This window comes from Tripterygium wilfordii, chromosome 23 (assembly GCF_013401445.1).
Source record: "Tripterygium wilfordii isolate XIE 37 chromosome 23, ASM1340144v1, whole genome shotgun sequence".
Taxonomy (NCBI): domain Eukaryota; kingdom Viridiplantae; phylum Streptophyta; class Magnoliopsida; order Celastrales; family Celastraceae; genus Tripterygium; species Tripterygium wilfordii.
In genome coordinates, this window is record NC_052254.1 from 3169281 (window position 1) to 3189911 (window position 20631).

Here is a 20631-nt window from a genome sequence, read left to right on the forward strand (position 1 = left end):
TTTTTTAATATTTATTTCAATGTCGTGTTTTTTTTTCTTCAAAATACCATTGAAAATTTTATTTCAATCAACCCTTTGATAACATATATCTAACCCAATTATTTGTCAACCTAACAACCTCTTGTTGATTATTTCAATGTCGTGTTATATTACAATTAATCATATATTCAATATTAACATACATTTGACAATAACCAACAAAAGAATCGATTTGACGGTTAGTTCAATTTGACACGATTTTTTTAGACAACCCTAATCCAGACCCACAAATCACGCATGTCAAGTAAGTTCATAAAAATTTATTTGTAAACTCATGTCTACAGAGAAGATTAATCCCTAGTGAGAAAACATGACTAGCGTACTCCTAAACATCAAACCACCACCATTATTGGTGGAAGGCTTTTCAAAATACTATTCAAGCATGAAATAAGGTTACAAACAAACCACTACTAGCGAACACCCTGCTCACGAACATAACAACAAGAGGAACAGAGAAGTAGGAAATGATAAACAAAAGTTATTATGGGCAAAGATATTATATAAAGAGATGGCAAGACTGTCTCTACTTTCCAGCAAGACTTTCTTCCCGTGCAAAACGCTCCGATTAACAATCAATTCTTCAGCAGATCACCATTGCCCGAGCCATTTTCTCCAATAGATATGAGATATTGGATTCTTACCGCTCCCGCTTGTTCCTTGACAAAAACAAGTGCAAGCTCAAGGAGGAAGACACTGGCATAAAATCCCCTCCTGCAAAACAAAAACACATTTAGCTGTCAGCCTTATATAACGCATCTCTTTCTTTCTGGAATGCTAAAAGGATGGACGGAACTGAAAACGGGTACCAAGGGCATACCACCCCTCACAACTGCAGCGTTTTCTATAACATAACATTAGAATAATCTCATTTACAAAATCGTTCTCTCAAACCAAATGTAAAGTGTGCAATGTAACCACCTATCCATAATAACATTCGATTTAATACATATCCCACACTTGGGCTGGAATAGTACCCCATTGCACCAGCGGGATACCAATTCAAGCATTGTGAATGAATACATAGCCGAATGAAAATGTTACCCAATCCAAGTTCACATCTGCCAATGGAAAGACAGATGTTTTCACCAAGTTTAGATTGCTTCCAGTTCCCAAAAGCTACACAACCAGAGCCGTAGTATGATTTCACTACTTCCACAAAGAATCATCACAATGCTCCCATATTAGAAGTTTTCAATCAAACCCGTACATAAGCAAAATCTAGAAGGGTTTGTAAGTCAGATTTTTAAGTAACACGCTTGTCCATGTATAGAAAGACAGACATAAAGAAAGAGGAAGTCATACTTTTGTTTCTTTTAACCATGGAGGATCTTCTAACATCATTTCTTCATGGCAATGGGAACCAATTAGCCCCTTGCAATCAGATAAAATATGTTTGCTATCCGACTTTTGCCTCTCCATTCACCAGCTCACTTCCCTCTTTGGTGGTCATGCCACTAGTTGTTCTACTGCTGCTATTTCTTGTCATGTCTTTGCTCATATCAGGTAAATCCTTGGCGGGGGTGGCTATTTTCTTGAATGCCTTCTTTCGTGGAGTTAGAGTGCCCTCTCCTGAATTATCTTTTGGGGTCCTTATTTGTTTTAAAGAACTGAAATTAGCCTTGATATGTTGGACTTTTTCTTCAGCAGAGGCATCCTTTGGCATATTCACAATTTTTTTGTCTTTGCTCTTAACAAGTGCTTTATGGGAAGCTGCAGTATCTTGGGAAGAGTCATTAGCATCCTCTCCACCAGGTTTCTCTACAACTGTCTCAGGAAGTAGTGCTCGACGGCTAAGGCGAAGCTGTCCCTTGTCGTTTACCTGCAATATGTAAATGCCGTCTACTTTATTACTGATCAACAAACTTCATCATTGTCATGAGGTCAATTAGCAAACTCCAAGGATCCTTCAGTCAACAATGCATGATTCAACAAATCTCATCCAAATATGTGCAAGTATGCAAACTGCAACCAATCATGGTGCATAAAAATGTGTGTTTAAAAGTATTTGTAAATGTATTCATCCAAACCTCAATAAGTTTGACATCTACTCGGTCTCCAACTTTAAAAGCCTGTCATGGCATAACAACATAGCAATTAGTTCACTAACCTCGATATTGCTTGAAGGAAGCATCGTGAAGAAAACTGTTTACTTACATCTTCTGCTTTTGGTAAATAGTTTGAACTCAGCTCACTAATATGACAAAGTCCCTACGAAAAAATATAAAAATTCAATCCACTTTTAAACTTAACTCCTGCTCCTTGATATCACATTCAAAAGAACTTTTTTTTTTGAAAGGAAAATAAAATATGTTAACAATACCTAGACACCAAGAAAGTGCCCAGGAGTTTTGAATTACAAGCTACAAATAAAACACTAAACAACATCATGGACCCCCTGAACCTCACTTCTAGACCAGAAACACAAAGTAAAACCAAAACATCACAAAAGTACAACAGGAGCGCTCCACCCAAAAAAAACACATATTATTCCTCTCAAGCCAAGTAACCCAAACGGTCACTAATGGCAATAAACAAATTGTAACATTTTTGTTCTTTTAATTGAATAACCGTGAGAAAGCCACTAATTCCTCTTCAACAGTTCTTGATGTCTCCTACCGTATTAAAAATTACAAAAGAATGTTATTTAGAGGAGAAAAAAATCAAAACAAGTTGCAGATTTTATTTGATCATCCTTCTTTTTGACACTAATCATATGAGTAGCACTCATTTGAAAACTAAACGATTGATTCGCAAAGCTAGTATAAAGACAAAATATATTACTAAATTTTATAAGCGAGAAAAAGGTTTAGTATCTTTTCTAATTTCAGTTATTTTGTGAAAAAGATGTGTTGGTAGAAATACCAGCTTCTGCAAATAATGTGTTTGAATATCATGAAATATGATATATACCTCTCGTCCAGGGGCAATCTCAACAAAAGCTCCATAAGGGACAATTGACTTGATCTCACAATTCCTGATCCATAAGAACTATAAGTCCAATATTTTCCTACTTCGATATTAACCAAGCAAAAAGTACATTTGGAGAGCAGAAATTTCCACAGGATATCAAATGACATGCTGCCATTAAGCAAGTAAAACAAGTTCAATACCAGCTCTTCAAAGAGACGTGTTCATGTGTTTATCCAAAATTTTAGCTAATAAACAGTGCTATGGGTGTGTGGGTGGATGTCTTTTTACTTAACATTTGAACCTAGGTTCAAACCCAACCTAACCAGTTCCCAGCTTTGCCAAGGTGAAGAGGCTACTAAGAAAGGATAGTTTTTGATAGTTGCACACTGTACGTAGACATGGGACATCCATTTTATGAGCATCGAGGATTCATATATCTGAGGCGCATTGTGAAATGACCACTTGACATAATTTCATAAGACAGAAATTTCGAATATATTCACTGTGCTGCATACCAAAATGAATACAGGAAAATGCGTGTACGCACATATAAGATTATAAGTGCAATATATGCTTGATCTGAAGTTAAAAAAAAAAAAAAGTATAACGGAAAGGAAAACCTGTAGACGTCACCAACAGATGGAACCATTGTAAGACTGCTAATTATCAATTTGGACTTCTCCAGACTTGACAGATCCCTAGCAGTAATCTTTACCTGCAAAGCCAGTCATAATTTGAGTAGTTATTTCACGATTGAGTAGTTATATCATGATATCAATTAAACCAACAAAAATAATAAGCATAGTCAATCTTACTATGCCATCATCTTGCAAGTCAATGGCCTCTACCCCAGTTTCTTCAATAATACTCTTCACTTTCTTCCCGCCAGAACCAATGATAAGGTTGACTCTCTCTGGGTTGATCTAAAATACACCATTATGGTGAAAAGAGGACATTAGAAGCCATGTTTTACTGGTTAAAACTCACCTCCGCTGACAAAAATGAGTGAGAAAAATAAAATAAAATAAACCTTCATAAGATGAATCAATGGTGCATAGTCAGAGAGCCTCCTAGAAGGAGGCGGTGAGCACTTTGACATTTCAGCTGCATTATAAGAAGGAAAAATGAGAGAAACAAAAATCAGTTAAAATGATGAGACCAATCACCAGGAAAATGATTATCTGGGATGCAAGATAAGTTCTAGGTCTCTACTCATCAGTAATTCCACAGTTTACTCCCCCAACCCCAACAAAATAAAAAGGCAGTCATAAAGATCAGACAAGTAAACAGAAAGAAAGCTTAGATATATATATCAAAGATTGACAGTCAAGTTCAGATGCAAACAAACATCTGCTGCATACCATCTCTTAAGACTCCCACAAAGAAACATACACCTCATGAAACAAGGAAATCGGAAGCAAGTGGAAACTGGTTATCGACCACATTAAGTAGTGAAGGACCCTTTGGCTTAGAGAGAGAGATAAAAATACCATTCCTCTTTAATATGAAGGATATATTGAAGGTAAGAATTTGATGTTTAATATTTACAAAATACGAACAGATGACGAATTTCTTCAAAGATTGAGTAATAGATTGGAACTAAGAAACTAAAAGATTGTCCAGCTAAGCAAAAGTTTATTGTTAAAGACATTAAATTACTAAAAAAAAGATACACTGATTATCGAAGAGATGCATCAAATAGAAAAGGACCATTGAATCTTATCAGATATACTTTCAAACAAATAACCAAACGGATTCCCAGGGATTTAAATGCATCCTAGCAAACTTTACCAAGAATGCGCTTTCGGCCATCCCTTGCTTGTAGAAGTGCCTTTTCCATAACAGGCAAAGTAATTCCTTCAACCTATAAAGAAGAAAAATCAACAGTCAATTATTTCTCTAAAATCATGTAAGATACATAGAGTCAGCATCTCTCTCTCTATGTTGATTTTGTAGGAGGTTTTTTCTTAAAAAAATAACGGTAGGGGATGGAAGAAATTTCTGAAAAAAAACAATGTAGATGTTAGTTAACCTTGATGTCCATCTGAAATGCAGTCACGCCATCTTCACTTCCTGCAACCTGCAATTGTTCTTCTACATAAGATGTCATCTATACCCAAACTACACTTGCAATTGTGAAGCACACAACTCCAAATGGTAGGTTTAAATATTTTTCCAGTAATGTGACCTTAAAATCCATATCCCCAGAAGCATCTTCAGAACCAGTGATGTCAGAGAGGATAAGCGGTGTTCCATCTCCTCCAAATTCTTTGGTGTCCAAAACCAGTCCCATTGCTATCCCAGCGATACTGCACTTAACTGGAACTCCACCATCTTGCAAAGCCAAGCAACCTCCACAAACAGATGCCATGCTATTGCACAGTAGCATTCTATGTTTAGCAGCAACATGGTGGACTACTTAAGATGTAATGCATGGTGAAAAAGAAGAGGTGTTGAGCGCACAAAAGAAAGAGAGATTTTGGGCATGCTAAAAGAGATTTCAAAATTATAAAATGTGATAGTATTGATAGGTATTTGCACTAGCCTCTTGACTCAAAAACCAAAACAATAATGCACCTTGAAGAGCCATTGCTTTCGGTGATGGTACTTTCAACACGTATGGTGTAAGGAAAATCATCTTCAGAAGGCAATATAGGTTCAAGAGCTCTCTCTGCAAGCGTTCCATGACCAACCTCTCTTCTACTAGGTGCTCCCATCCGCCCAACTTCCCCAACAGATGATGGAGGAAACGAGTACTTAAACATTTCAAAGAGGATAGAATATCAAGTTAGCTAGTCTTTTCGAGTAAGGAGATGAAATTTAAATTTCCAAAAAAAAAAAATGAAATAGCGCAAACTCAGGGCTTGTAAAGTACAAAACGATTTTCAATATAAACATGCAACAACTAATTCTTTGATCAGTCATTCCTACACAGAAAAATATCCATTCATCAGAAGTTTCTTCTTCATATTACCTAGACTGTTAACAGAACACATAACCACAATCCTGTGATCCAGGCACTGCAAGTTCAGCTACAGAAGCCGCTAAATTGAGTATAAACTATCTTTAATAACAACAATTTCAAAAAGCAAACGGAAATAATAAAATGGCTATAAGTGATGGCCATTCCAAGAAAGCAAGTTCAGATTTATTTAAAATGATAAAATTAGCAAAGTGAAACTAACACCTTTGCATTATATTATTTACATGACCGCATTACATAACTTTTAAAAAAAGATAAAAGAAAATCTTTGCAAAGAGACCTGAAGATAGAACCTCTTATATTCCCCTTCATCCACAAGGTTGTCTACTTTCTGTGCCATATACTTATCACCAAGCGTTACCACTGCCAGTGACTGAAAAAAAAAAAGAATTGAATAAATAAAGAACTGAAAATAATATTTGAAGAGCAAGGCTCCAGATTTTCTATATTCAGTCAAAGAGAAACAGTATAGACAGTATTTCTCAGTTTCAACATACGAGTTCATCACACCTTTACTGACGCTGATGCGTAATGCCCCAAACAAACATTTGTAGAATGCTAAATTAGCTAAAGACAATAAAATACGTAAACAAACAGTTATGATTTACTACAAAGAAATTTATTAAGCATACTAGCTCAAATACAAAGGTAATTAGATTGTGGTGAGTTTAACAGAGTTTAAAACCTAAAAATTTGCAAGTGTAAAACACATCGCATAACCAAATGGCATACGAGAACTCACTAGCTTAAGTGCTTGTCCAAGTAAGAATAGTGGCGGAGACATTAACAAGCAGGTATATAGACGTGCAAAAAATTATCAAATTACATATTTACTGATGCTTACAACTATAGGCGAACAGTATGCTGATCATTCTGCCCCCTGAATCGGTCTAAGAAATAAAGAAACAAAAGAAAAAAAAAATACCGCATACTTAATAATCATCTCGGCAGTCCGGCACAGACAAACACATTCATTTGCAAGTTTATCTGCACACACTCATACACTCACACACAAAATCATGCAGACTCTCTGTCTTACACAGCCAACCATGGAGGCACAGAGATTATCAGGGGATGATCAATGCAAGTTTGCAATATATCAAATTCCATTTCAGCAGACCTGAGTTTCCCCCCGTGTGAAAAGGGTACTTCCATGTGCCCTTGGAAGTAATCCACATTGTGAATTGATTGGACGTATCCCATAAGGTGTCCTCCCATCACTTCTTTTGCCTCCCTGTAAAAATTGCATAGACAATGAGTATAAGGGGAATACCAGCAAATACAGAGTAGTTGGCTGACAAACGACCCACCGCCTAGAAACAGGGAAAGTTCTCTTCCTTAAGCGTGCATGTCTTCATGCAAACTAATGTAATTTTAACCACAAAAGCAAACTACTTACATACAACAAAAACACTACATAATACTATGAAAGTAAAGGACAAGTTACAAATATTGAGAAAAACTATTAAACTGTTAAATTCTGATAATTTGCTAATGCACTTACAGGAAAATTAGTGAAATTAGTGGTTTTTCTTTTCTTTTTTTTTGGGGGGGGGGGGGGGGGGGGGAATCTGTTGGCAAAATACTAAAACTCCGTCTGCTGGATCAGAACTGCTTCTATGTGCAAAATATTTATAAAAAGCTAAAAGAATATACATTGCATAAGAACATAAAAGAGAAATTGGGACGCATTTTGCCAAATCACTGCTGAAATGTGGTACAAAAACAAGATACAATATGTTATGCAGAAATTTGAAAATGCTAAGGGAGAAAGTTTGCATTTGGAATTCTTTCCTGCATCACGAATAGCAAGCCTTTATACCTCAACAATACGTCTCCGCAAGAATTTGGACGTGACTTCTTTGAAAACCAGCTTTACATCCACCTCAGAGAACAACTACAAAAGGTAATTATAACTACATTATCAACATTTCAGCCGCAATAATGTATGTAATTTTGACTTTAAACACAAAAAGATAGGCAGGCAATATTTCATTAATTTAATGCCAGGTGATGAAGACAACTGCATTTGAGGAAAAAATCATATAGGATACACTTTGAAACCAATTAAGAAATCAGAACTTACCTGGGGAATTGATTTGCGTGAAATTGGCTTAATATGTACATCACCTTCATCTACTTCACCATCCACAACAATCTCCTCATCCTCATCTTCATCCTCCAAGAGATCTGGTACCATTTCAACAGTTCCCAAACTTTCACTTTTACTGACATACCCCTTTTCTGTGAGTATAGTAATCACCTTTTCTTCCAACGATGATAATGCCTTCCTTCTTGGTATTTTACTTTTAATTTGTAGCACCTTCACCAATTCATCACCAGCTATTTCCTGTTTGCAGTTAGATGATTCAGACATCACTGCTGTAAATTTCCTGAACTTATTATAGAAAGACCAAGATCGCAAGACATTTTGAATTGGAGGGGGTGGGTGGGCAATACAAACTGTCAGAAAAGACATCTTTCTCACTAGGGGGAAATGATGGCACTGAAATGTATTGCCAGTAATACAGTGGCATCTTCATGCAGTAAAAGTGGAGAAACAAGAGTTAAGCATATTTGACTCAAAAACCAAAATCCTTATAATACTGGGAAAGCAATTAAAAATAATAATAAAATAACCAGCACCAAAACCTTTTTAGCTATGATTTGTATTAACTATCAATGTAGAACACTATAACTCCTCATGCAAAGAGATTTCTCTTAATTATACCATCAGCACTACCTCTACCCTCTTACTGTAATCATATTTATCTATCTTCATAAACCGCTGCATATTCATTAACTTATACAACAATTTCAAACATCTGATATTTTTATAGGTGCGATGACCAAAACCTACTGTTCACATAACTAAGTGTTGTTGTTTTGAGCCTTTGAGGGGATGAAAGCAACAATCTTCCATGAAAGGAGCGTCAAAACATGTGCAATTTAAGATAGAACCGAGAAATCTTACTTCAACGTGGTTATACAGCTCACAAGGTGGCAATTTGATTGCATCAAGCATTTTTGGTTTCCCGCACTTTTTAACCAAAGCCTCCACCTCATAACAAATTGCTTGCACTGCATCCTGTGATTAGTAGACAACCGAAAAGTTAAAAGTTTTCTAAATAAACTGTAAGCCAAATTTTAAACCAAAGCCTCCACCTCCACCTAATAACACATATATAACTGCTTTCCTGCCTTGAGAGACATGTACAACTGAAGAAAAAGTATCTGTCCCTTTTTCAAATGTTGACTACGAGAAAAGATTTACCATTAGTTGGATAAACCTCTTCTAATTGATTGCAAGTATATCAGTGCATGTGCATGGTTTTTCACATGGCACCCGCCCGAAGTCAAGGCCCAACAAATTGTAGGCAAGCAAATACATATCACCAGATACACTGAAGATGATCACACACTTCAAGGAAACACAAACTTATTCACATTGCATGAAAATGCTTCTGAGACTAAGGAATACAATAAGTTCTTAATATAAAAGGAAAAAAACTACCATGACATGTAACAACAGAACACGGGCGACAAAAATAGATGAAAACAAACCTGCCCAACTTGTACAGCTTCAAGCAACTTCTCTTCGGGGAGAAAATTACAATAACCCTGCAGTAGACAGGTTTGCTCACATGTGAGTCTGTGACTGTAAATATAAGATCTCACCAATAGAGTTATCACTAAATACCTAAAAAATCACAACCTTGGATAAGGCATCGATCATGACACAAGAGAATCCAAGTCGGTCAATAAAGTAATTAACTAGCACAAAGCTTTTTATATATCACGACAACAACCACTGTTTACAGGTTTTCATTAACATAGGCTTCCATGCTCTAAACTACCAGTGAATCTATTTTGTTGATGATTATTTACTTTGTATTTTTCATGCAATTGCACATCAACACATACACAAATTTTCTCAAGCCATTAGCCATTAAGAGAAAGAATGACATATTCAAAGTTATGTGCATTCCTTTTCTATTGTTCACTTTCAATAAATGAAATAGACATGTTCCCATGAACTTCTAAAATTAGTATTTCTAACAAAACATTTATTGTGAAATGATTCCTCAACTGCTCAAATTTGGCATTAAAATTTACAACACTACACCACAATAGGGAAACACATTATCAGTATCTAGAGAAATTCAACTACATGGCTACAAGTCTCAAGTCTGTGTGGTTACACAAAAAATTAAACATTGGGGTCAACTTTTTAAACAACTATCCACAATTGATTTGCATAATATAAGATAGGAGCGGGAAAACAACTAACTTTATGCCTTATGCTTAAGAACCAGCTAAAATACGAAATACAACATCTAGAAATGACATAGAAAAGAAAAGTACTAACGGTTCTTCATTTTTCATTAGAGAACAGTCCTGCTTAACTATTTAAGCCTCGGTCCTATGCAGCCTTATTTCATAGTCTGGGTGGACTTCAAACAAACATACAGGAAGGATTAGAAGATGACCTCTATCATCAATATTGCACTATCAGTGCCAGCCACTAACAAATCCAACTGTGAGTCTTCCATCTCCTTGGTCGTTGGATTCACAACAAACTTATCACCAATTAGACCAACGCGAACTCCTGCAATTGCTTTTGAACTTGGGACTTCCGAAAGGGCTCTGTTATGCTTAAATCAAATAATTAAAATTGATGTCCTAAGACTTTCTTTTGTGAACGAAATGACTCAGGATAGCCAGGGTAACACATAATATCATACTTACACTGCTATCCCAGCTGCTGTGACTGCCAAGGAATCAGGAGGGTGCAGACCATCATAGCTCAGAACCTGAAAGAATCTAGTTATTCTTGTGTAGCCAGTATAAATAGAAAGCAACACTGCAACATACTACAAGGTGTTGAGACCAAAAAGAAAAAACAATAATAAAAAAAATAACAGTCACAACAATCATTGATGATGAGGAACATCAAGGAACACCAAAGAAAATAAGCAAAATATAGACTGCAGGAACATTCCCTGTTCATAAAGTTGCATACTTGCCTCACGTCAATGTAATATAAGCACTAAGCTAATGCATAAAGGATAACAAAAGGACATGGTAAAAGAGCTACAAAAGGAGGGTACCCAAGAAAGTATCTGAGTCTCATGGTAGAATCCCTTAAGCATAGTTGGACGTAGAGGCCGATCAATCAATCTACAAATAAGCACCTGCAAGCAGCCAAATAATAAACGGCCCATCAAATAAATTGGGGGGAAAGCATAACAAGAATCTCAAGGGTACCGAATAAAGATTATAATCACATGGTTAATAATGCCTTTAGGCTAAGTATAAATGCAAGACAACTTGATGCTTCATGCTAGCAGACAGCTTACTAGGATTGCTGTAATAAAGTGAAATAACCATTAGCACTACGTTTCCTTGTCAGTATGCATGGCATATGCTACCAAGAAATTTAACTTCTTCAAAACATTAAAAAGGGATCAAACAAATTGGATTGCTTAATAGCACGGAATGCTAGATTGACAAAAAGAGCATACTCAAAATATGAATCTAGCTCTAAATGAAAATGCTGAGATAGATGTGTGACAATGATCCAACGAAGAGATAGCTCTGCACCAAGTTAAATGAGAGGAATCACCTTAGATAGTATATACATGCACAAAGTAGGGACACCACTACTTTGGCAATTGAAATTAAGAAAGTACAGGTAGCAAGTTTTCAGAAAATAATGAAAAGCCAGAAATATTTTTACGGAAGGCATAAAAGTAATATTTTAAAAGAATATCAGCATGGCAAGCTTCAAAGAGTTTTTGATAGGATCCAAACGAGCCATACCTCAATCAAGCAATTCAACCTCAAGCTTAATACTGTAGTTCTATATAACCTATCATCTTCAATCATACCTTTATCTCAAATAATTTTGGCAGCTACTATAGTTATATTGAATACCAATATATGAAGGCATATGATGCTTTATTGCTTTTATTAGAAGTAAAACTAGAGCATGACTTAATTTTATATATTTTGAGGAAAATTTATAATACAAGTAAAATAAGGTTCATATCGTGTTCAACTTCGAACTCACAAGATTGTAAATTTTAGTGAGCTTAATTGAATCGAGCTTGCACTTGAGCAATATCTATCCAAGCTGATCTCGAGCTCAAAAGTAAAATTTGAGTTAAATCGAGCTTGAGCTTAATGCAATCATAACTGAGCCAAGTTGAAGGCATAGCTCGGCTCAGTTTGGCTCGATTTTTTGCATACAAATTAAAATAATTCTAAATAGTTGGAATTAATTTCTGTTGTAATTTTCATAGTTATCTTCCACGCTGACATTGCCTTTGCCATTTTGGTGCAGCTGAATAAAGAAAAATTAAGAAAGAAGAAGTTGACCAAGAAACATAGATTTTTGCAGTAAATCTAGCCAATCTCAACAGTTTCAAAATTGAGACTTAATTGAGATGAGCAGTAGAGATTTTTGCACTAAATCCAGTTTTATCCATTCAGCACCTACATTAGATTGATAGCACATAAGCAACCCTTTGTATGCTTTCCAACAAACTCATGCTCATCATACCAGAAGGATTGCATTTAGAATAACATGCAACAATAATCTTAGAAAGAAGAACTGTACTTCTATAAACACCTTCAAATTTTAGCTCTAGTTAAAAGAAGTCTTAGTACTTCAATTGTAGTGGGCCTAGTGGCTAATACCTCATTATCTTTTGGTCTCCCTTCCCTTTTGAAAAATCCTCCACTGAAATATGACACATAAAAGCATAAAAGTTCAGATTGCCTCATACAATATATAAGATGTATTGCAAAAGGAAGAAAACTAGAAATGCACACCTAGTCCGACCAGCTGCAGAGAAACGCTCTTGATAATTTACGAAAAGAGGAAAAAAGTCACCAGGTTCACTTGGAATATCAGCCAAACAAACAGAAGTGTAGATGATCTGGAAGGAGAATCACTATGTTAGTGGTTTGAGCATAGGAACCAAGGCCATTAAGACACTCCCAACAATTATTTAAAATGATCATTCACAAAGTAATAGGTTTAGAATAACAAGTTCTTATATAATAGAGACACTCAGGATTCATAATTTCCTTGCATGTGCAATATACGTGAATCCACATAATCCATTAAAAACTTACGGTTTCTCCATCAGTCACAGTGACCGAAGCACTAGCTTGTCTCCCTATTTGACCCGTCTCAACCAGAATCTGCAAAATAATTCAAATAAGACTAAACATTCATCGATAGAAATACAATTAGAAGCCTACTGCAAAACATATGAAGGCCACAACCAGGAGAAAAACAATCTTAAAAGTACTATTTACTCATGCTTCTATTTTGAATGCAACACTAACGATCCCCTTTCGTAAAAAAAACCTTTTTTAGGGTTTTCCTTCTTGTCATCTCTGAGCTCTCCCACCACAACACAACATGACCTATTCTCTGTCTCAGTCTTTCTGGCCTCTTCATTGGCCAATCTCTCTCCAATCATATCTCTGCCTCACCTAATGATATCTGTAGTTAGCATCCTTTATAAGACTATAACTCAATCTATCATCCTCTCATAAGTACTCTCTAATAGTTGGGGCTTCTCTGAGTACTATGGTTTCGCCTGGTCTTCTTTTCTCTTTAATGTATTTACCAGCTATTACAAAAAATAATTGCAATACTTAAGAAAAGTCGATTGATTACTTGCCGTTAGAAGTCACTTGTTCTAGCAAGAAGCATCATGTTTCTCTAAACAAAATCATCTTCCAACCCACCACCTATTCACCCATATCAACAGTGGAGGCGTGGATACAACTACATATTTGTGTTTCAATGGAATATAAATTCAGAAATTCATTTATTTGTTTCGCTTTAAGAATCTTCAAAGGTGCCATTCAGAGCAGATTGTATGCTAACCATTAACAAATAGGAAAACAAAATAATAGAACAGCTGAATAGGGCAACGATTTTCATCAGAATTCATTAAAGTCCATGTATAAGATAAACAATGCAACGCATAGACATTTCACATGCAAAAAAATGAAAATATAAGCATTCACATATGGCAAATTTCCTTACTTCTAGTAATTGATTCTTCACGAGCCTAAAAAATTCTCTAACCTAATTTACACAATCAACTAAGAAAACAAAGACTATTCTTCCAATTCAAGTCAGCTTTCTGAGAGCAATTATATGTTTCTGCAAATTAATAAGCTTACATGTCTATCCCCATACGGAATTCTGACAGAGACAGCTTGTGGGAAGAAAGGCGCGTCATCGCTGACAACCGACGAGACATCAGGATCCACCAACGCTCTAATGCCGAACCGTTCTCTACATTTTCTCGACAAAATTCGAGATAGCGAAGAAGGCTTGGGCTTGTGGGGACTAACAAACCGAGGGCAATTGAGGGAGAGGAAGAGATTGCAACGGCGACTGGTGAGTGAAAATAAAGAGCGGTGAGGACAGTAGGGCCTGCTATGGAGGCCACTAGGGTTTGCTAGCATTTCTGAGTACCTTGGTTCAGTAGCTTGAGAGAAAGACACTGAGCAGAAACAAGGAAACTCTATCCGTTTCTGAATAGGAGTTGAAGGCGCGCGCCGTGATTGAGTGGATATGACTTATGAGACTTTGTGATGGGCCTGGGCCTGGGCCTTCCGAGAGATTTGAGTAGGAAAAGAGTTGGGCCTTTCGGAATTCTCGGGATTTGGGAATGAAAATTGAGCTTCATCCGAAATATTATCAAGCAAATTTAGGGGTGAAAATGGTCGGATTTTTTTTTTATATTTTTTGACATGAATTTAATCATCAGTCAATGGGTTATCGTCAATTTTTCAATTGATTTTTTTTAAAAAAAAATATGCAAAGTTTTCTTGAAAATAACCTATCGATCGGTTTAGTTATTGGTCGTTTCGATTATATCGATAATTATAGAGGAAAACTAGGTAAAACTATGTTGATAATTTATGTAAAAATAATTGAATAAATATATTTTTCTAACAATGAAAATATATAATTACTACACTATTGTTGTTGTCTTTTTCCTTCTTTTTTTTTTTGTGTCTTTTCTCAATACAAGAGTTAACACACACCAAAAATAAAAAAATATTAAATTAATGTTATTTATAAAAATAGAAGAAAAATAGTGCACTAAATTGAAAACGAAAAAATAATAAATTAAAAGGAAAAGGAGAGCAATCCCTTTCTTGAAAATAATAATAATAATAATAACATTAAACGGAAAATTAATGTTATTTACAGCCGGTGATGTTGAAGGGTTACACACAGTAGAGTCTGCAATTTCAATGGATTACACCATCAAGCGCCAGCATGACTCTGATGGCAAGTCTCTTCCGTTTCTTTACTACTTTCCTTTTTTCATTCCATTCACCATTGGTTTTATCGCCCGATTTTCCGTTTGTTTCCTTAGAAGATGTGGGTAGCAAGCAACTAAAGGAAACTAAGAAAAACTATTTATTTCTAATTTCTGAAAGAAATGCTCGTCTGTATAATGTCGGTGATGAAATTGTGAAAAGCTTTAAAATCTCTCTTCTTTCTTCTTCTGCTTCTGTAATTTCGGCAGAACAATGAAAACAAACATTTGTTTGTGTGTTATTAACTATAGGAGGGTTGTGCACCGTTTCCTTTGACAATAGGTAAAAGGGGTTTTGGGGTTTGGGGTTTGGTAGAGACGAAGCTACATTATTGTTTTGGTTCTTGAGATGTGCGTATTGTTTTCTCAAATAGATGTTATCGTACAGTGAGCATCCTACATAAAGTATCACTAGGGTTTTGGGTTGCGTGGAATCTTGGTGGTAAGCTACATCCGCTAATAGTTTACAATATTTATTGGAGAAAATAATTCAGTTTTTGCACTTATATGGACTCATGAAGATGTTTGGTGAGATGCAAACAAAGGGGTTGCTCTCACGGAAAATCGATTGTCATATGCAGATTCAAGTTAAATAAGACATTAATTTGAGTTGTGAGTTGCAAGGAATCTTGTTGACATACTACACTCACATCTTCATGGCTTTTTAGAAAGGAAAATTAAATTGCATTCTTTAACCCACATGAAATGGTTTAGTGGATCAGAGTTATCTGGAACACAGCTTTGTTCCTCTTATGGGAGGTTTCAATTGCATTCTTCAAGGAACCATGTTTTAAACTTTTAATGAATGCGTCGAAGTTCCGAATTTTGCAATGCTACGTTGATAAAACTGGTAGGTATTTTATTGTTGCTTCTGCTGACTGATAAGGTCAAGAAGCTTATGCCTACCTTGTAAATAAACCATCGTAATAACTCCTACAATTTTTTTTCTTCTCACAAACATTACACTTAGTGTATTCCTGTTGATTTTCTCGTGTAGCTGACCCCAAAAGTCCAAACTTTTGGGATAAAAACTCGGATGATGACGATGGAAAAAATTACAAAATGCTCCTTGATGAGATGGTACGTGGTGTATTGTATTGTATATCTTACCGGTGCAGTTTAGTTGTTAGTTGTTAGTATAAGAAGTTGATGGGATGATTCTCGACCTGGCGACACACTTTTTTATTTGGAGAATTGAAAGTTACTGAAGTCCTTGGGATGAGCATATAAATTGATGAAAGTAATATTCGACTGATGTAACATATTACTCATCTCTTCTTTCTTCTTTCTTCTTTCTTCTTTCTTCTTTCTTGTGGTGGGAATAGATGGAACAAGTTCTCTAAACCTTCTTTTTGACAGTTAAATCTTTGAATGGATCAGGAATTCATGGACATATTAGGATGCAAAATGCAGTCGGTACTCTCTGTGCTAGGGGTTATGGAATTGGAAGAATGCCTTCAGTAGCAGAATTTTCTGGGAATGATGGAATGGACTTGAAGTTTGAAGTTCACAGTTTGGAGAAAGAGGCATATGGTTCTGTTTTGAGAGCGTTTATTGCTCAATCTGATCTCCTTTCCTGGGTATTCATATCTCTTATTATTTGCTTCTAACTAGAATTTGCTGCATCTCTTTTTTTTTGTTGCACGAGTGATCTTTGTTTTCTATTTGCTCTTTCAAGTGTACCTGTAGTAGTTTATCTTGATATCCTTTAAAAGTCTCTGAAATCTTACAGGGTAAGGAAGGGCTTCTTTCTGAGCTGCGAAAGGAACTTAATGTTGACGATATTGAACATGGGGAACTGCTTTTGAAGATAAATTCTGATGAGTCAATTAAGATGATAAGGTGTCCATATTTCTCGTCTTTGATCAGAATCTAGTACATCCTGTTGGGATGGTTTTGATAGCTGATATAGCATATAATGATCATTGTCATTGTCTGATTGATCATAATGCAGAGAATGGCTGAAACCTGCTTCCTATGATCAAGAACAATCAATTAATAATAATACCCATGGCTGTTATCCTATCTCTGTGGACGATATTCATTCAAAAAAGACAAGGGCTTCTCATGCATCTCTCTCAAAACATCAGAAATATGTCACTTGTGGTTGGCCATCTTCAGTATCGATTCCTTCTTCAGCTCCGGTATGTAGAAATGGCTCAAATTTAAGATGTTTATTAACTAGATGCATGTTTTCTACTTCTCTGTAATTGCTCTTGGTTATTTTGTGAGGAAAGTTTAAATTTCCATCTTTCATGCCATCATGCCAAATACAGAGGTTGGCAATAAAGCTGGAGAAGATTTCTAAGTTAGCTGTATTACATTCAACTCCCTCTCTACTTCCGCACTTGTGATTTTATTCTTTTGGAATATATTTTACTTCTTTTAGGTGGTTGTCTACTATATACTAGGGTTATTATCTGGAGAAAAAGCCTATTGAAAAAACTACATACCAATTTTTAACCAAAATGCTCTTCAAGTTAGGCTCCCCCTCCTCGCTTTTGTTTAGATATGAGAAAAGCAATTGTCGCCATATTTCTGTTGGGCAATTTTCTTTCATTTCTGTCATCCTTTTCTGGACATAATTGCTAGGATTTGCCAAATGGATCATTGTTTCTCCTCAGGTATTACCTCTCAATATACCGTTGTTTCGATGTGTGTGTGTGTGCGCCTGTAGGCATGTGTGTGGGACTAATATCCTCATTATGTGCAGCCACAATTCAGGGTTGACCAACAAAGCAGTGAGGTGTCGATGTTCTCCAACTGCAAGTCTGTGAAAGTTGTGAGTCATGCTATTCAGGCACCAAATAGTGACACAGGAAGAGTACTAGGAAAACTTCATTCAAAAGTTGGTTTTCAGACACCTGCTCCTGATAAATTTTCAAATGGATTTGATTTGATTAGAATTCTTGACACAAACAAGCTTATTCATGAGGTGAGGCAACAGTAAAGACAACCAGAGGTTTAATTTTCTCCTCACTTTGACCTTAAAGTCCATGCATTTTTATTTTATTTTTGTGTTCTGGTGACTACACTACACTAGATACAGCTTAAAATTGAAAAGTTGATGAACATTGTCGACAATGGCTCCACACCATAGTGCTACCAATAACTTTTTTAGATCCTCATCAGGGTTAATATGGTGCACAAGTCATGGGATTTCTGTAGAAAACAACCACTGAGGCATTATGAAGTCAGCATTGAGACTATACAATCTGCATCACGCTTCTTTGTTGTCCCAAGGAAAGAGCTTTATAGTCAGGTTTGACATTTACTCATGGAATATAGCAAAACCATAGTACCAATGAATGAAGTGTTGACTAGTTGTTATGGGTTCACGAGTCAGGGTAGAGCTACATTATCTTTTTTTATGAAGATTTGGCATTTAGGGCATCGTTTTAGGACTTGCGTTTTCAAAGAAGTATGTGGTGATTCTCAAAGAAGTCATCTGACGTTACAAAAATCTAGCCTTTTCATTCTGGCAGGTTGAGTCTTGGATCTTTGGCAGGGAAATTCCTGGTCCTGTTCAAGTTGAAAGAGCTAAATCAATTCTCATGGTAATTTTTTTTTTCCTCTTTTTAACGAAAGTGCATGTTTTTGGACATTTCCAAGTATACTCTGCTCATTCAATGCTCTTTCATATGTAAATACTGTAATTACATGTATCTGCACTTGGTCCAGGACCAAGAAAGATATTTACTTAAAGCACTTGCAAAACTTGGCGATTTGTCAGGTGGGGGTGAGCTACTTATCTCTTCAATTCTGACTACTTTCCTTATCAGTCCATATCTGAAGCACTTAAAACATGGTTGATTTTTCAGATGATTCTTCTACATATCATTTGTTGCATCAAAACCCCCATCATGAGCTTCAGGGAAATGAACTCGGAATTACTGCACACAATACCTTCTATGCGCAGACAAGTAGGTTTCCTGGGTATCCTAGTCAGGTTCTTTCTCAGACCCAGATGAGCACCTTACATGACTATCCTAGCAGGAGTTTTGTGCTGGATCGATCTTTGAGAGCTAAACTCCCTTGCAATTACTGAATTACACCTGAGATGGTGCATGAAACTTTTGACTGATAGTCGTAAATTACTAGGGTTGAAGCGATGTAGATACCAAACTGATCCAAAAGAACATTTCGATTGTATAGGCTGTCGAAACATTTATACGCATAGGAATGGCGACCAATGTATTTTTCTGCTATTGGCGTCGCTTAGGACATAATTGCATCTGGAACGCTGTTCGATTAACAATGCGATTGCCAATCTTATCATAATACTTGGGAATCTTTTTAGGGTTTGTTTACAACATTTTGATGAAGTGCTCCTATTGATGTATGAGGACTGCTTGTCCTTCTTTTTCAAATATCTATACTATGCAGTATGCACTTGACCAGAAGATGACAAGCTCATCGCTCAATGTTTAGAGAGACACCTTGCTCACCCTATAAGGTGTATATGAGTAGTGAAAATGACTTGTTTTGATGTGAACTTACAGCAACACAAGTTTGGTTTGGGAACCTGCAGGTAAGCACCTCTTGTAACCATCATGAGTCCCACATCGGAAATATGGGATTCTGATGTGGGGTTATAAGGGTATTGGGCTCTCCTAGCTTTTGGGGTACGGTTCTCCCAAGATTCATATCAATTGGTATCGTAGCATACACCACGTCTCTCAGTTTCAATCATACAGTGCGGGTGGTGACGTCGACATAGCATTGTTCATCCGGGACAAGTTAGTGTCAAGCCACAAGGGTGGTGACGCCGGTTCGGCGGGACTAATTAGTGCAAAGCCAATACGCGTCGGCGTTGGGGCTTTGGAGCATGTTGAAATGTTATAATCTCAGTTGCAAGGTATGAGACTTAAGTCCCACATCGGAAGTATGAGATTATGGTGTGGCGTTTATATGAACATTGGGCTCTCCAACCTCACAAACTAATTTTTGAGGTGTGATTATCCCGCGATTTATGTCTTTGTTTTTTGTGAAATTCCCTCCTTTTCTCTATTGTCGTAACTTTGTGTTCATGACTGGTAAGAAGTTGCGTCTCATGCCAGGAAGTTTCCTAGGAGTTACTCATTAGAGGTACAGACAAATATGCATATTGTAATGAACACACACCACCACAAATGAAAGTCACAATTTAGGACAAAAAAACTTTGTTAACAACTTAAAAAGTTAAAAAGTACTTCAAAATCCTTATTAACAATTTTCAGTAAATTTAAACAAGAACATTGTGATAAGCATTTAATACCGATCATGCGTTAATTATATATATAGGACTGTTCACATACGAACTTCCGTAACTTTATATATTACAGACGTCCCGTC

At 36.2% G+C, this 20631-nt stretch overlaps 2 protein-coding genes across 4 annotated transcripts; one reads left to right on the plus strand and one right to left on the minus strand.

The window, feature by feature from the left end:
• Positions 1–279: 279 nt before the first annotated feature.
• Positions 280–14497, minus strand: LOC119993630 (polyribonucleotide nucleotidyltransferase 1, chloroplastic). Its single transcript, XM_038840832.1, has 25 exons — positions 14144–14497; positions 13076–13144; positions 12770–12876; positions 12635–12677; positions 11044–11127; positions 10682–10746; positions 10423–10579; positions 9497–9553; positions 8907–9020; positions 8019–8282; positions 7755–7829; positions 7053–7166; positions 6213–6305; positions 5527–5705; positions 5138–5321; positions 4982–5029; positions 4741–4813; positions 3980–4053; positions 3765–3872; positions 3570–3664; positions 2950–3013; positions 2194–2247; positions 2067–2108; positions 1342–1858; positions 280–750 (listed from the first exon to the last, which is right to left on the minus strand). Exons 1-24 carry the CDS (start codon positions 14429–14431, stop codon positions 1436–1438), a joined length of 2874 nt encoding a protein of 957 aa, XP_038696760.1. The 5' UTR covers positions 14432–14497; the 3' UTR covers positions 280–750; positions 1342–1435.
• A 702-nt stretch (positions 14498–15199) lies between these two features.
• On the plus strand, positions 15200–19627 carry LOC119993005. 3 transcript variants are annotated; one of them, XM_038839866.1, is made up of 8 exons: positions 15200–15266; positions 16678–16877; positions 17030–17139; positions 17252–17441; positions 18011–18232; positions 18783–18854; positions 18979–19036; positions 19119–19627. In XM_038839866.1, the coding sequence occupies exons 1-8, from the start codon at positions 15230–15232 to the stop codon at positions 19343–19345; spliced, it is 1116 nt and encodes a 371-aa protein (XP_038695794.1). In that variant the 5' UTR covers positions 15200–15229; the 3' UTR covers positions 19346–19627. The 3 variants fall into 3 exon arrangements, with proteins under 3 accessions (XP_038695794.1, XP_038695795.1, XP_038695796.1); XM_038839867.1 differs by having other exon boundaries at positions 18979–19030; XM_038839868.1 differs by lacking the exon at positions 15200–15266 and adding an exon at positions 15280–16377.
• The last annotated feature ends 1004 nt before the right edge of the window (positions 19628–20631 follow it).